Below are 16,491 nucleotides of genomic sequence, written 5' to 3'. Positions count from 1 at the left end.
GCTTCCTCTGTTGATGCAAGTCAATATTTCACATTTACCAATTAAGAGTTTTAAAATAATTGAGCTCTGAAACGAAGGCAAACACCAACACAGGCTGGTGAGCCACTGAGCTGGGATTCCACCACTGCTCCTGCACAATGGGTGACTGTAAGTTCTGCACCAAACACCAGACAGAGAAGCACCGCTGGGCCACCTGATACCCTCCAGCTGCCAGCACTGCTTCTGTTATTGTGGAACAGCATTCACGCCCACGGGCAGGAGAAATGAAAAGATAGGGGGCTGCTGTACTGTCACGCCAGGACTATGTAGGGTAGCTATTGGGAACAGAGTGGAGCTAAATCTACAATAAGGCCACCTAGAATGTAAAATACTAGAGACGAAGGTTATATTAATGTCATAAGATGGCTGAGAAGGACAACAGTCAACTTTATTTATATTTATATAGCACTTTACATAAATGCTCCAAAGTCACGCACAGCAAGAACAAAGTAATTGATAGTTAAACAAAAGAAAAGTTAGGAATATAAGAATTCATCAGTTTAAAAGATAGATATAGATTTTTTGTGGATGTATGGCATTATGAGATACTTTAAATATGATGGGACAAGACCACCTTATGGGGTTTAAGAACTGTAAAAACCAGCAAATATTTTTAAAATCAATCCTGTAACAAACAGGAAGCCTGTGAAGGGAAGAACTGGAGTTATTATCAGCCAAACTGCAAGCGGTGAGGGGATGACTAATTTAAACTGACATAAATAGGATTATAATAATCTGAACCAGTTGATATAAAAACATGGATTGATTCTTAAAAAATAGGGATTTACTTTAGCAAGAAGTCATCACTGAAAAAAGTCTAAACAACTGACCTGATTTGCTTTGTTTTTTTTTTGTTTTTCTTAAAAGGAGATGTCAAAGATGGTCTCTTAACATATTAAAACAGTTGATTTTCTTATGCATTGGCAGATAGACCTGCATGTCATCAGCAAACCGGTGGAAAGAGATATCATATTTCTTAAAAATAGACCCTAGGGGCAACATGCTATATACGGAAAATAAGACTGGTCCTAGGATGGCTCTATGTGAAATTCCCAAAGTAAGAGGTGCTGCAGTCTGAGGAATAAGAATCTATCTGGACTAAGAAGCTCCTTTTTGTAATCACTGTAGAGCAGTTCCTTTAATGCCAAAACAATGCTCACGCCTTGATAAAAGCATGACCTGCAGGGTTAAATGTTGCACTTAGATCTAAAAGCATCAGAAGAGCAGTCAACAGCCATAATACGATCATTGCAAACCCTTAAGGGAACAGTTTCAGTGCTGTGATACTAAAACCAAACTATTTTTTTTATAAATACAGAGGTCTTCCAAAAACGTTAGAAGCTGGGTAAGAACCGTTTTTCTCAAGAACCTTGAAAAACAATCAACACACCATCCCCATTGGTGTGCCATAGTGTTGGAGGGACCATGCTGTGGGCTTTTTTCTTTAGCAGAGAAAGGGAGGCTGGTCCAAGGTAGCGAGAAGATGGATGAAGCTTAATACAATCCAGGGGGAAAACTGTTAGAGGTTGCAGAACACTAGAACACTAGGGTGGGGGTTTGGGTTTCATCAGTACAACCACCCTAAATATCCCACCAGAGCTATGATGGAATGGTATAGATCAAAGCATATTCATGTGTTAGAATGGCCTAGTCAAAGTTCAGAACTGATAAAACATGAGCATAACGGTCTAATTCCAGCGTAACTTTGACAACTTTCGGTGTAACGGTCCATTGCGCTGAAATGCGCTGGCAAGAACCCCGAGGCACAGTCGTTGTATGGTTGGTATTTTCCAGGAATCCTGGGTTCCCAAAGAGTGCTGCGAAGCGACGCTATGGCGTCTTTAACTCAACATCAGGTTTCACTGCTAGGACGTTGTCCACCAGTGCTCGTTTATCATCAGCAGGCACAATATCGCTGAAGAGTGCTAGAGGCATTATTTCAGATGTGAGGTACCAGAGGTGTCTCTGCATTGCCCTCACTGCCCTCACTGCCCTCGCTGGCACAGCCTGACTGATTGTGTGGTAGGCTACATGATTTTGTCACAACTGTTATCTGATTCTGTGATTTCATTAAGCTATAGAACATGCAATGACCATCGTCACTTGACTTTGGGGAAGTAACCATTACCTGGTTCAGTATCAGTGACACAAACAGTAAACTATGATTTGTGAAATTATTGCTAGATTATGAATTCATCATGCCAATTGTGTAAATGTGTCAGTAGTAGGCTACCTAATTAGGCTTCATTGCCATAGCAAAATATATCATTTATACCAGCAAAAAAAGCAGCCAAACTGCCACATCACTCATAATGGGGCATATGTAAAATTTCTACCTTGATATGGACCATTTAAAAATAAATTAATTTAACAAATATTTTTGCAAGGCTTCCTGTTTTGGTCATCGGAACATAAACAGACTAGGGCTCTAAAACATTGCGGTGTCTGATGCACACCCATACAAAATGTGAAAATGTAATGGCATATGAACGCTTCTGCTGTACGTCAGCAGGGATGTTTGAATTGTGTCTTGATGTTTTTAAGCTGGGGCAGATAAGGTAAAGAACTGATGAAAACCAGACCCAGACATAACTAACACAAAGTGATACATTACTGCAGAGGTGACAGACAGGGAAAACAAAGTTTAAAGGTTTATTTGACTTATTTTTTTGTTTTTGCATCTTAGGCATCCATATTCAGCTACCGGTGGACTGAGAGGACTCTGGCCCCAGACGTTGAGGAGGGGTCAGCTGTTTCCCCCCTTCCAGCCAAAGCCCTGGCAGCCCGCTGAAGCAGCCGCACACCTTTTACCGACGCCCTCTCCACGTAGGCGCGTGCGTTAACGAGTGATGCACGCGCTAGAGTGGCTGTAAAAGGCAACTTTTCTACTTCTTCGTGGGGTTCAACAGGGGGCTGGTCTGACTGGATGATGATTAAGTGAAAACAGCCGTGACTGTAAAAATGGCCGTCATTGGGTTCAGGTATTGACCCAGAAAAAGCGAAAATCAAGCGTCTTTTGCAGCGCTCAGAGGAAAGAGAAGCGGCTACTCACCCCTGCTGGAAGCGAACAGAACGGGCTCGCTCCTCATCGCGAGCTCCAACTCATCTAATCCTCGAGACCACGTACACACGGCAGCAGGCGCCAACCCACCGACTCCAGAAAAGCGATACAAATCCACACGGCCGGGATCGGTTCCCTCGTTCTGACGCTTGTCTCTCCGTCGAACCGGCAGCTGGAGCTCCCTTGTTCCGTTGAAACTTTTTTCTCCGGATCTTTCTGATCCCTCCCTCTGCTTTCTGACTTCTCCTCCTCTCTCTGTTCCTCCAAACCTCCCGCTGCTCCCCACTCCCACTGACTGCTGCCTGCTTGGACAGAACACTTCTGGATTTAACCAAGCTCATCAATCTCTTTTCGACCTGTTTACTTGAGAAAGGACTGCCAGAGGGAAAGTTGAACACCTGACTAAAAACAAATGTGCATGTGTGTCTTCTTATGTAGTGTGATTACAATAGAATTAATAATATTTCTTAATTTTTATCATTGTTTTGTGTAAAATTTTTGATTATCTGTTAAGGGACTGCAGATGCGAATTAGTTTATGCTATAATCTGTACAGCCATCACATGATGACATTTATGTTTGAGCTGTACATTGTCCCCTTTTAAATAAAGTAGTGTTTGGATTTTTTTTTTTACTTTAAATAATTTTCAATGCTCAGGAAGAGGGAATTCCTTTAACTGAATGGAAGGAACTCGACATAAACATCCCATCTGGTTCATTTGTTGATGGCAATGAACTGAAATGTTACCAGGGTTGGATATCTGGTTTGAAGCCAGTAAAATATGGAGGACCGAAACTGACACAATTCAAAATAAAAGCAGAAATATATGAACGCCCAACAAATAAAACAATACTAACGGTGGCTGACAGGTGCAAATGCACTAAAACGACTGAATGCCCTACAACAGAAAAAAAAAAACGCTGCAAAAGAAAAGTGATGCAAACACAGACAAAAAGAATTATGCAAGCTCCAAAACACACAAAGGAACTAATAAACAAATGCGGGAGGAAAAACTCTGCAAAAGAAAAAGACTGCAACAACAGAAAAGAGATAGGAGCAAAATGAAAAGTGTTGCAAGTACCAAAAAACAGCAAGTTTTTTTTAAAAAGCTGCGCATTTGGTCAAAAACAAAAAAAAATGCAAGTACACCAGGCCACTAGGGGGAGCCAACCACCAAGTCAGGTGGTGGTCGACTCAACCTGACTCAAAGGAGCAATAAGCAAAATTTTACCACTATGTGGAGCTTGAGCACTTTCTGTAGACCAAAACAAGATTTGTGACAGATTCTTGAGAGCACCATAGAAAAGTCAATAAAATTCTTGAACGTGCATCAATGCAGCTATAAATCTTATGAACATTAGCTAATGCTAGCTTTTATTAGCCTGACGAACAGTCCCCGGAAAATGTAGGTAAGAAACGCCCAAGTCGTTTTTTTAAATGAGTGCACATGCACTAGACCATCCTACCTGCTCTTCCATTCCTCAGGGAGATTGTGTGTAAAAATCTCCAAAATGCACTCTGGTCTTATTTCTTTCTTCTGTGGTCTTCTGCCTCTTCTCATAAACTTTTCAGACAGTATGCTTCTTGCAACTCTCAGACATTTTCAAAGTATACGAGCAGCGGAGCTTCAATGGATGTGGGCCCTTCTTTGCAGAGAAAGAGACGTTTGTTCATTCACAAACGTCTCTTTCATCTTTTGCTTAAATGAACAGGATTTCACCGATACAAACATCCGACGCCGACGCGATCAAAAAGAAATCCCCACTCGTCTTTAGATGCTCTGGGGTCGTATGTGTATGTGTTCTATCTGTATGAATCAGTTAATCTTAACATCCCTGCTGTTTACCGCGAGCTGCATTTGTATTGATAAGCAAGGTCAGACTTTAGCAAGTCACATTATTGTTTTTAGGGCCCTTGAGAAGGTTTTTGATTTTTTCCTTGATACTTTACAGACACAGTACTTGAAGTTTCCAAAGAAAATTTAGAAGCCCATATGAGGAGGGATGCTTGCGTAGGTTGGATTTTCATTCAGATAACCAATAGGCAGCGATTAGGAAACAGTGATGTCATGGCTTCACCTTTAACCTAGTGCCTTGACCACATGCATGTGTGATAATTCAGAGACTACAGGACATCTTCACATACATGCCTGGCATAGTTATTGCTTTGATATTTATAAACATTACTTCCCATTTTACACAAAGAAAAAAATATATAAAAATGTTTTCAGAAACTCCTTAAAACATTATTTTTGCTTTTTTACATCCTTGACAACGTTGATTTCTGCATCACTGCCTAAAATTGCATTGTTTAACAAGCTGCAGTTCTCCATATTACAAATGAGTGCATTGAATTTTCTTAGAAAATCTCACCTACAGTGGATATACTTTCTGCTTCTATGATGCAAGTAAACGCGGCTTTCTTGGCGCACACATCACATCTGCATGCCAGTTACATTTGGCACAGAGAGGGAGCTTTGTTCAGGTAGCAACTGTCCAATAAGTGCAGCCACAAAAATAGCACGGATGTCAAAGAGGAACAACAATATTGTTGGGCCTTCACAATGGCTGCATGAAAACAGCTCACAGGTTCTGACTTAGTTTGATTACCAATAGTTAAACAGGGAAAAAGGCAGGAAACTAAGAGACGTTTTTGTAAATCTGCCCATATTAAAATGCAGTTTTCACAGGAAATACATCCTTATCAATACAGTAATAAAGATGTGAGCAGAGTCCTAAGGAAATAATTGGTATGTTAATAGATTGCATGACATTATAATAAACTAACTTTTGCAGATGTTTCATTCTAAAAAATAGGAAAAAGGGAAAATAAACCTGCTCTTGTTCGGACTCCAAATTTAGTTGAGAACTGTGACCATGAACCTATACAGTTTTAACTGGTTTCTAAACTTAGAACAATTAGTAAAATATAGAAACTTGAACATAACACACACTAGTAAATGGTGAATAAACACTTAAAATTCAGATAGTTACGCTTTAATTTGGTGTTTTCACATGTAACTTCAGACAAATTTTGCTTGGAATCATCCTGAAAAACCCATGACTGATAACAGCGGAACAAGAAATGGATCTGAGGCTGCACTGCAGCTGCTAAACGTTGCACAATCACGTCCACTTTCCTTCATCCATGTCGATTGATAACCATGCGAGTGCTGGGCCTGAAGTTTCATTTTGTTTTGTTTAAGACTTGTAACTTATCAGAGTACACATTTTGAAGCTTTTGAATTAAATATACCCTGAATATAGATTCTGAGATAACAGCAAGTAGGAGAAAAGACTTTAAAAGGTTTAATTGCTTCTCATCTTCTTCAAGTGCATTCCAAAGATTTAAGAATCAATAATTCAAAGCCCCCTTCAAGTAGTGATTGAGTTCTGCTTTCTCTGTTTTTTCTGGCTTGTATGTGTAGCCTTCAATGTCACTTTAAGCCGCATTGCGTACACTGCTTACACAAACCAGGTCTGTGTCTCTCAGTCCTGGTCCTCATGGCCTAGTGTCCTACTTGTGTCAGGTTTCCCCTTGTGCCACACACCTATCTGAAAAGTCATTAAGAGGCTTCTGCAGCACTTCATGGTACACTGAGGAGGAAATGCAATCATATGAATCAGTTGTGCTGGCAGAGACATGTCTAAAAGTTAAAGGACAATGGGCCCTGGACCAGGACTGAGAACCACTGCCATAGGCTGAAAATCTCATCCCTTTCCCTCGGGGTAAGAAAGAGACAGCATTAGCTCAGTAGTCCATCTGAGACGTTTTTGGGGGACAGGGATAGGGAACAGGCTGAGGTAACCTGATGCTAGAATACTTTTTGTTTTCCTTCAGGATTGCAAACTTCCAGTGTGGAACTTGTTGGAGACTGGGGGAGGGAGCAATTTGTCCTGTCAGACATTCCACAAGTGAGAGGCATATATATATATATATATATATATATATATATATATATATATATATATATATATATATATATATATATATATATATTTTTTTTTTTTTTTTTTCAATTTCCTGGGATAGAAGTGCCATTGTTGCGCCTTCTTCACCAGAAGAGGTCAGAGGAAATGTTAATGCCCAGGAGCTTTCACATGCTCCTGGGCTTTCACATTTCCACACGCTCCACCACCTCCCCCTGTATGCAGGGAGGAGCGTGTTCAGTCCTCCTGTAGTCTGCTATGACTTCCTTGGTCTTCCTGGTGTTCAGGATAAGGTTAATCCTGAAGCACCACTGTGTCAGATTTGTGGACCTCTTCTCTGTAGATGGTTTCATCATTGTTGGAGATGGGACCCATCGCAGTGGTGTCGTCAGCTAACTTAACAGCCATGTTTCTGGGGTGGATAGCAGAGCAGTCAGGCAGACCAGAGGGTGAAGAGAGCAGGGCTGAATACACCACCCTGCGGCGTTCTAGTGTTGAGGATCAGTGGGGCAGATGTGAGTTTCTCTATCCTCCCCACCTGGGGCCTGTTGGTGAGGAAGCCACTGATCCAAGAGCAGAGAGGAGTGGATAATACCAGGTTGTGGAGCTTCCCAGCATGTCTGGGAGCACGTGATGAAGCCTGAGCTGAAGTCCACTGATAGGATCCTAACATAGATGTTGGGATGCTGCAGATGAGTCAGAGCTGCATCAAGGGCTAATGAGACAACAACCTCTGTAGAGAGATTCTCCTTGTAGGAGTTGCATAATGTCCAGGACCAGCAGGGGTGGCGTCCTTGATGTACTATAGGGGGATCCTCTCAAAGTACTTCATGATGACGGGGTAAGAGCAACAGGCAGGCAGGTGATTTTTTTTTTTTTTTTTTTTTGGGAACAGTTTAAATGATGGAGGAGTCAGACAGGAATCATGGAGAGCTGCAGGGAGAAAAACCCCTACAGGTTGGTAGGTACATGATTTTAGCTTCCGGCATGACACCATGTCTGGGCCTGCAGCTTTGGTAATACTGATCTTCTTTAAGGCAGATGTCACTTGGTGCTGCTGCAGGAGGAGAGGCTAATGCTGAACCTCTGCTGAAGAAGATGTGTCCAAGCGTGTGAAGAAGCTTTTCAAAGTGTCAGGGGGAGCTGAGTCATTGCTGAGCTGTTGATTGCTGTGCTTGTAATCTGTGATAGTCCTGATGCCTCTCCACATGTTATGTGGCTTGTTGCTGTTGAAGGGTTTCTCCATGTGCTGCTGGTATCTGTGCTTTGCCTTTGGGATGCCCTTTTTCAGGTCACTTCTAGCCCTGCTGTCTCCTAATCTGTATGCTGCATCCCAGGCCATTGGCAGTGACTGCACTATGCTGTATAACCATGGTTTCTGGTTAGAAAACACTGTCTTCATGGGTAGGACAGCATCGGTGCAAGAGTGAATATAGGACAGCTTCTCTTTTGATTCAAGTTATCATAAAGCAGTTAGGCATTTCCTAGTTTCAATCTTTTGCACTTTCTTCAATGAAGCATCGTAAAGTTAAAATGTTCTGTCAGTACGATGTTGTGCTGTGGCTTTCAAAAGTATTCTTACTTATTTTAATCCTTTCTCACATTACAAGATCAAAATACAATGTATGTTATTGGTATTTTATGAGAAATGGCAACTGAAAGAAGTGCATCCTCATGAAGGGGAATGAAATTAACAAAAATCGGAAAAGTGTTTCGTAGATATGTGTCCATCCACCTTAATTCTGATACTTCTAACTAAAATCATGTGAGTAAACCCATCCCAACAGTGAAACGTGGTGTTGGCAGCATCATGTTATAGGGAAGCTCTTCTTGAACAGAGACAGGGAAGCTGGTCAGACTGGATGAGAAGAAGTTAAATCCAGGATAATCCTGGAAGAAACCCTGTTAGTTTTAGAGACTGCAGAAGACATAGTACTGGGGACTTATTGTTGGATTGAGACAAAATGTGAAAAGGTTTAAGAGGTGAGAGTACTTTTGAAAGAATCCTCCCTCTGCCTAACATCTAGTTTTGATAACCTAATAAAACCAGGAGTTTATGTGTAATAAACTACATTTTCTTACACATCAGCGAAAAGCATCTTTTTCTTGAAAGATAATCACATTGTGTAATAATTGAAGTGTTTACTTCAATCTAGGAGATTTTTTTCATTGTGCTGTGAAACAAAGTATTTGAAGTGATTGTTGTTACGTTGTTACAATGTAATTTTACATTGTAACAACTCTAAGCATTGTTTCTGGTTTTACTGTCCCACTGAATGATTGTTGTTTAAAACTAGCTGTATGATCTGGACCAGGGACCTGTCCAGGGTGTACCCTGTCTATTCCCAATGAATACTGGAGATGGGCACCAACCCCTTCTGCAACAAGTAGCTACGGACGATGGATGTTTTATATTTAATGTGTTGCACTGAAAATGCATTGTTAGCTTGACACAAACAATTCTTCCTAACTAACCTCGTTCTTCAAAAACTAGCTACGAACAAAACAGCTCTGCACATTTTTTACCACTTTGGATAATTGCTGTGGGAGGATTTCAGCTGGGCCTGTGGGACTCTTATCAGAGTGAGATACGATGACAGCGAGGGAGTGTGTGTCTGTTGAAACAATAAGTGATGAAAAGCTGCATGCGTCATGGTGGTAAGCATCCCTCAGTGTGTGTGTGTGTGTGTTTGAGTGAAACCTCACTCTGGATGGATGCAATCTTGGCTCTGTTACTTTAAAGTTAACAGTGACCTCATTATTTGGCCCTGTGGATGCTATTAAATCTAATAGAGATTGAGATAGTGTGATGATATGGACACTCTCTTGGCCCCAGCCAGCCATCAAACTGTCATGTTATTCAGACCCCCTGGTATGAATCTGAAAAAAATACCACCCCTTCCCTGTCAATTATTTTCAGATGTGTTTCAGACGTACTGAAGTGAAAGATTTTATTTGGGGAGTAGTAAAGCTTGGGCAACAGAGACTCCACACTCCCTTGCCTTCAATCCCCCTGGCTAATGTCTGCTCACTGGCTAATAAAACGGATGAAGTGCTGCTTCTCAACTCTAAAAACTTGGACTTCCACGGATCTGCCGCCTCCTGTTTCCCCGAAACCTGGCTCGGGTGAGCACAGCCCGAACTGTGGATTTACAGATGCCAGACTACAGGCTATGTTGAGCGGATCATAGTGCAGAGCTCTTGGGATAAAAGAGAGTAGCTGGAATCTGCTTTTACATAAATGAAGATTGGTGTGCTGATGTCAAAATGTTAAGTACGCTTCACTTGAAGTATTTCTTTTTAGACTGTAAACATTTTAATTCGCACATCAGAGGGTGACAAACAACCCGCTGAACTGATGAAAGACTTGGAGAAAAAAAACCCAGACTCTCTGATTATTGTTCTTAGGGATTTTATAGTGCAAAAGTGTCTGACCAGGGATGAAAACGGTGATCCAGCTAAGGGACTCTGACCGCTGTCTGCTTCATCATCATCTAAACTTACAGGTAAAATGTACAAACCTCTAAGCCCATGGTTAGGACTGTTTGGAGTCAAAGCAGATGTACAGAGAAAATACAGGCCTGCTCTGACTGCACAGATTTAAGTGTCTTAAATGTCCACACAGAGGGTCTTGATGCTCAATTACGATTTGTTGCTGAAATCTTATTTTTTGCATTTTCATTCATACTAATTTAATATGAACACCATCAGACATTAAGATGAATGGCTCAAGACCCCTATGTGACCCACATGCGCAGATAACAGAAGGAGAAAGAAGTCGTCAACCAGCAGTTTACGGAAGTAGTGGCAGATGTAACTGTTACATTAAGTGTTTAATAAAGCTTCAAACAAGACAAAGACAGCTAAGGGGGAAAAATGTCCGTTTGTGAAGCCGTAACGGTCACTGCTGTAAAGCAGTCGGTGTGGATGTGTGGTAGGAGCCCTTGGATTTTCCAAAGGACTTGCTGATCATCTTCCAGACTAACATTATTCAGTATGTTTTGTGCACATCCATCATTGTGTGGTTTGGCCTATCTCCAAAACTTTACAGATCCAAACAACAATGAACTATTAAGTTTGCAGAGAGGATCATTTGGGGACTCATCCAGGTCTTGTAAAGGTCAAGAGCCAAGAAAAGGGCAGCTAAAATCTCTGAAGGCCCCACACATCCTGCACACAAACCGGGTAGACTTTTACTTTTAGGTCAACATTGATGTAATGATTCAGGTTTTTAGTTCTATTTCATCCCTACTGACCGCCTGAGGCGGTGCTTTAAGCACTGAATGATCATTCTTGCGCATGCGCAGGTCGAGTACTAATGACAACAAAGTCACCTGTGACCTGCCGGGGACCCACGTGACTCTATATAGTCACGTGGCACCCGGCGTTCAATCCCTTCGTTCTTCTCGCGCGCAGGTATGGTCGTGTGAAGCTGACTGCTTCTGTGTTTAGCACGTGCTAAATCTAGCTGCTTGTTGCTGGTAGCCCCGTGACCGGGTTTGGTCGGAGCTGCGGGTAAGTTTCGCCCTCCAGGGGCTGCACAAGCTGCTTTCACCTTACCAGATTTGCGGTCGCCGCGACATGAACTGGTAAGTTTTGTTCTTTTCTCAGCAGTAGTTTACTGCTCGTGCTGAGTTACCACGGTAATTTTGTGGTTCTTTTTACTCACCAGTAGCGTTGCTGCTCGCGTTGAGTTCTCTATAAGTTTGTTTATCTGACTCACCAGTAGCGTTTTCTGCTCGCGTTGAGTTCACTATAAGTTTGTTTATTTGACTCACCAGTGGCGTTTTCTGCTCGCGTTGAGTTCACTATAAGTTTGTTTATCTGACTCACCAGTAGCGTTTTCTGCTCGCGTTGAGTTCACTATAAGTTTTTTTTTCTGACTCACCAGTAGCGTTTTCTGCTCGCGTTGAGTTCACTATAAATTTGTTTATCTGACTCACCTGTAGCGTTTTCTGCTCGCGTTGAGTTCACTATAAGTTTGTTTATTTGACTCACCAGTGGCGTTTTCTGCTCGCGTGGAGTTCATCCTTAGTTAACAAGCGGACTCGCTGGTGGCGTTTCTGCTCACGCTGTGTTCGAAACCTCTAAGGGAGTTTTCCTACCACAGAGTCGCCGGTGGCGTTTCCTGCTCGTGGTGACTTCTTGTTGGTGGCGGGCTGATCACGCCTTTAGCATTATGATGCTGGAAAATTTGTGTTGCTCGACCTGTCTGGCTCCGCTTCAGCCCGACGACGGGCATGATTTGTGTCCCTCCTGTCTTGGTGTGGAACATCTCCGGGAGGCGCTGTCGGATAACGCCTGCCCCAACTGCTCCGTCATGCCCCGGTCGGTCAGACTGAGTCGGTTGGCTGCGCTGCAGCAGCCTACTGACTGGGCGGGCGCTGCACCGCATAGTCTGTTGCCACCGGGAAAGACGATGTGCAAACGGCCAACTGTGGCGGCACCTTAGGTGCCGCCAAAACGAGCCAGACAGACTGATGCAGGGAGATTGTCCACAAGAGTGGATCATCTCACCTCGGAGCTGGCCGAAATGAAGGCCCTTCTCCAGTCCTTTCAGGCTGGGGGTGATGGCAGCACGGCTCTCCCTCCCCAGCAGGATGAAGTGTCAGTCATGGATGATGATGATGCTATTTCTGTGGCGGCCTCTGGCACCCACTTCTGTGAGGACCTCCAGGAGCTGGGCTCCGGGGCCTCCGGGTCTGATTCCATTGCCTCCCAGGAGGATACGGGGGAGTCTGTGACAGCCGCCATCCGAACGGCTCTTGCCCGTTTACATATTGATGTTCCTCAGACCCAGCCTGCAGCTTCCAGCGCCTTCTTTAAGCGCAGTAGATCAGAGACTGCCTTTGTGGTTCCTCCCTCTGGGGAGTATATACGGGAGCTGCATGCTTGCTGGTCAGACACCAAGGCGCTTTCACGTCTGACAACAGATGGCAGGGTCCTGGCAGCTATGCAGGAGGCACCCAGGGTTGGCTTGGGGCAGATGCCAGCGGTGGAACCTGGCATTGCCTCTCTTATTGTCCCACCTGATGAGGTTTTGCGGCCCAATGCGCGTTGTCCGCGCCCTCAGTGTCGCATTACTGACGACCTTCTCTGCAAGGCCTATGACTCTGGGGCCCGCATGGGCCGGATTGGGAACTCTCTCTCCCATCTTATGTTGGCCCTGTCTTCCTCACTGGAGTCTGTTCCACTGGACCACGCCACGCAAGGCCTGGTTGATGCATCTCTGCAGGCCTTTGCTCTCATGACTAGAGAGCTTGGACGCACACTGTCCACGCTAGTTCATGCTCGCCGCCAGGTCTGGTTGGCGCAGTTGCCTCTTACTGATCCTTGTAGGAGAACCCTTCGGGCCCTGCCTGTCGTTCCGGGGGAACTTTTTGGCTCTGCAGCACTGGAGGCATTGGACCATACAGCTCAGGCCTCTAGAACAAGGCAGCAGCTGGCAGGCCTTCAAAGACGTGATCGCCAACCTGTCCGCACTTTGGCAGCTGCGGGTCCTTCGTGGAGGCCTTCACGTCCATCTCTTTCCCTTGAGCCACAGGGGCTGGTACCAGCCCAGACATCGGTCCAAAGGCCTGCTCCAGGTCACGGAAACCAGGCTCAAGACCAAGCTGGGGCAAGGTCATCTCATTCCTTTCGAGCCACGCAGTCTGGTCGGCGTCCTCCCAAACCTTCAAGGGGCCGGGGGGCCCGCAGATGACGCCTTAGGGCCTGCGGTCGGTTGTTTTACCCCAGGACAGCTCGGCTTCTGGGCTGCCCACACCCCAGATTTGTGGGTGTTGTCCACACTGTCCAGGGGGTACCGTGTTCAATTCCGCCGCAGGCCACCCGTCCCTGGCCGGGTCAGGATGACTGTGATCCGCGACCCGGTGAAGGCACAGGCACTAAACCAGGAAATCTGCACCTTGCTGGCCAAGGGCGCTATAGTGCCTGTGGACCCCCTGCGGGATCCAGGGGGCTTTTATTCAATATATTTTCTGGTTCCGAAGAAGACGGGGGGCCTGCGTCCAGTCTTGGACCTCAGAGGCCTGAATGCGTACCTGAAGGTCATGCCTTTTCATATGCTGACCATCAGGGAAGTGTTGCAGGCAATTTCCCCGGGCGATTGGTTCACTTCAATAGATCTCAAGGATGCCTATTTTCATGTTCCAATTGCTCCGCCACATTGGCGGTTTCTTCGTTTTGCCTTTCAGGGGAGGCACTTCCAGTTCAAGGTCCTCCCGTTCGGACTTTCGCTGTCTCCCAGGGTGTTCACCCGATGTGTCGCAGCGGCCCTCTCTCCTCTGCAGGCACAAGGAATAAGAATCCTCCCTTACCTGGACGACTGGCTCATTTGTGCCGCGACACGGAACCAGGCGGTCCGAGATACCCGGTTAGTGCTCCATCATGTGGGATGTTTGGGCTTGCAGGTAAACATGGAGAAAAGCAGTCTGACTCCCTCACAGCAGACTGTCTTCCTGGGCATTGCCATGGATTCTGTGTCAATGACCGCTTGCCCGTCACCCCAGCGGGTGAACAGCGTATTGAGCATCCTTCCGGAATTCAGGCGTGGCATGGCACCACCTCTTGTGCGGTATCTTCGCCTTTTGGGCATGCTCACAGCCGCATCCGCCGTAGTGCCCTTGGGACTGCTGTCATTGCGGCCCCTCCAGATGTGGTTGAACAGCTTCGGTCTGGACTCCACACGGAACACTCATCGTCTCAGACGACTTCGGGTGGGGCCTCAGTGTCTTCATTCTCTGTCCCAGTGGAGGGTCAGGGCGTTTATGACGACAGGGGTTCAGCTCGGCTCCCTCCCGGGTCGTCGGGAAGTTGTGTTTACGGATGCATCCTCCACGGGCTGGGGTGCAACCTGGCGGGGCCAAATGGCACAAGGGACATGGTCCCAGCGGCAGTGCAGGGAACACATCAATGTCCTGGAATTACAAGCTGTACTTCTGGCTCATCAGAGCTTTCTCCCAGGCTTGCAGGGAAAGCATGTGCTAGTGAGGTCAGACAACACTGCTGTGGTTTTTCCACATCAAACACCAAGGGGGTACCAGGTCAAGGAAACTGTTGTGTTTGACTCAACAGCTGCTAACCTGGGCAGCTCCATACTTGGCCAGCCTCAGAGCAGCCTACATCCCCGGGCCAGAGAATGTGCCAGCAGATTTTCTATCCCGCCAGAAGCCGCTTCCAGGAGAGTGGAAGCTTCACCAAGAGGTAGTGGAGGATATCTGGAAGGTCTTCGGCAGGGCGGACGTGGACCTCTTTGCCTCAAGGGACGCATTTCACTGCCCCCTGTGGTTCTCCTTGGATGACAGCAGCCCTCTGGGCCACGATGCGCTGGCACACGACTGGCCCCGGACCTTTAGCATCTTATCTTGAGAATAAGATGAAACTAAAGGCAAATTCCTTGCTTGTGTCACAATCTTAGCAATTAAAGCTGATTCTGATGATTTTGAAAGAAAAAGGTGTTTGTACAGAAACCAAGAACAACTGCTTCTGCTATAAATATCTTCATGAGGTTTTCTAAAGAAGAAAAAAACACAAAACTACAATGTTATCACAACATCAAGATTTAATTTCCTCAAGCTGATTGGACAGTTGATTGAAGATAAAAGCTTCACTGTTGACCTTACGAGTCATTTAAGGTTTAAAAAGGAGATCTTATCCACCAATCAGTGGAATTGTTCAGCATCTCTGTGTTTTTGCCTAATCCTTGATTGTGCCGCTACATAGTTCCCCATTAGCACACACGCACCAAGCCATGGGCCCTGTTCACACTTGGCACCAGCGTGTGTCCTGTGGGATGTGTCTGGATATTCTTTAACACAGACTGGAACTCACTCAGGAAGCACTGAAGATGGTTTCTTCAGTTTAGCTGCCAAGGTCGTCCAGGACACTTGGCAGCATAGTTACAACACATAATTACATTAAACATAGACACAAAGTATAACATTTACAAAAAACTGTCAAATAAAGCTATTTCCACACTCAAATAAAATAATTGCACTCATGTGAATTGGATATGAGGTGATGTTTCATGGCCTTAAAAAAAATCTTCTATCCAAGGAAACCCAGCTGATTGCATCGAGACATTGACTGGTAGAAATACTTTTAGCAGGACAAACATGTAGCCACAGTGGACAGTTGCTTGCATTCAGTAGCTAACCACGTATGCATATATTGCTTCTCCTCCATCATATCACATCTGTTTAGTTTCACAATTCTCCCAGAGGACCCATAATCAGCTCCACCGGTGTCTACTGGATGTTCTATTATATACTTCAATTCTCTAACCTTGCCTGCAAGCTGAATTCTCATGATATTTGTGCATTCACAAACACACGAAAATCCTCCTTCTCACGCTCCCATCTCATCCATTTGGACCCCCTGGCAAAAACGGTTCTGTCCAATCACGTTGCAGTATTATGGTTTAAGGTGGGACATACCAGCTGTGATGATTGCAAGGGTTAT

The 16,491-nt window shown here is 44.8% G+C and overlaps 1 protein-coding gene across 3 annotated transcripts in view; it reads right to left on the bottom strand.

Annotated features, from left to right (window-relative positions):
• Positions 1–16,491, bottom strand: part of afap1 (actin filament associated protein 1) — a 103,028-nt gene that overhangs the window by 61,663 nt on the left and 24,874 nt on the right. The window contains exon 1 of one of the 3 annotated variants that reach the window (XM_012861486.3): positions 3,092–3,425. The exons of the other annotated variants lie outside the window; for them this stretch is intronic. Coding sequence (XP_012716940.2) covers positions 3,092–3,128 — 37 coding nt within the window. The 5' untranslated portion in view covers positions 3,129–3,425. Of the gene's footprint in view, positions 1–3,091; positions 3,426–16,491 lie in introns of those variants that run through there. 3 annotated transcript variants of the gene reach the window in all.

This window comes from Fundulus heteroclitus, chromosome 14, assembly GCF_011125445.2.
Source record: "Fundulus heteroclitus isolate FHET01 chromosome 14, MU-UCD_Fhet_4.1, whole genome shotgun sequence".
Taxonomy (NCBI): Eukaryota; Metazoa; Chordata; class Actinopteri; order Cyprinodontiformes; family Fundulidae; genus Fundulus; species Fundulus heteroclitus.
Note: the sequence above shows the minus strand (reverse complement) of the source record. Positions and strands in the feature narration are given on the sequence as shown.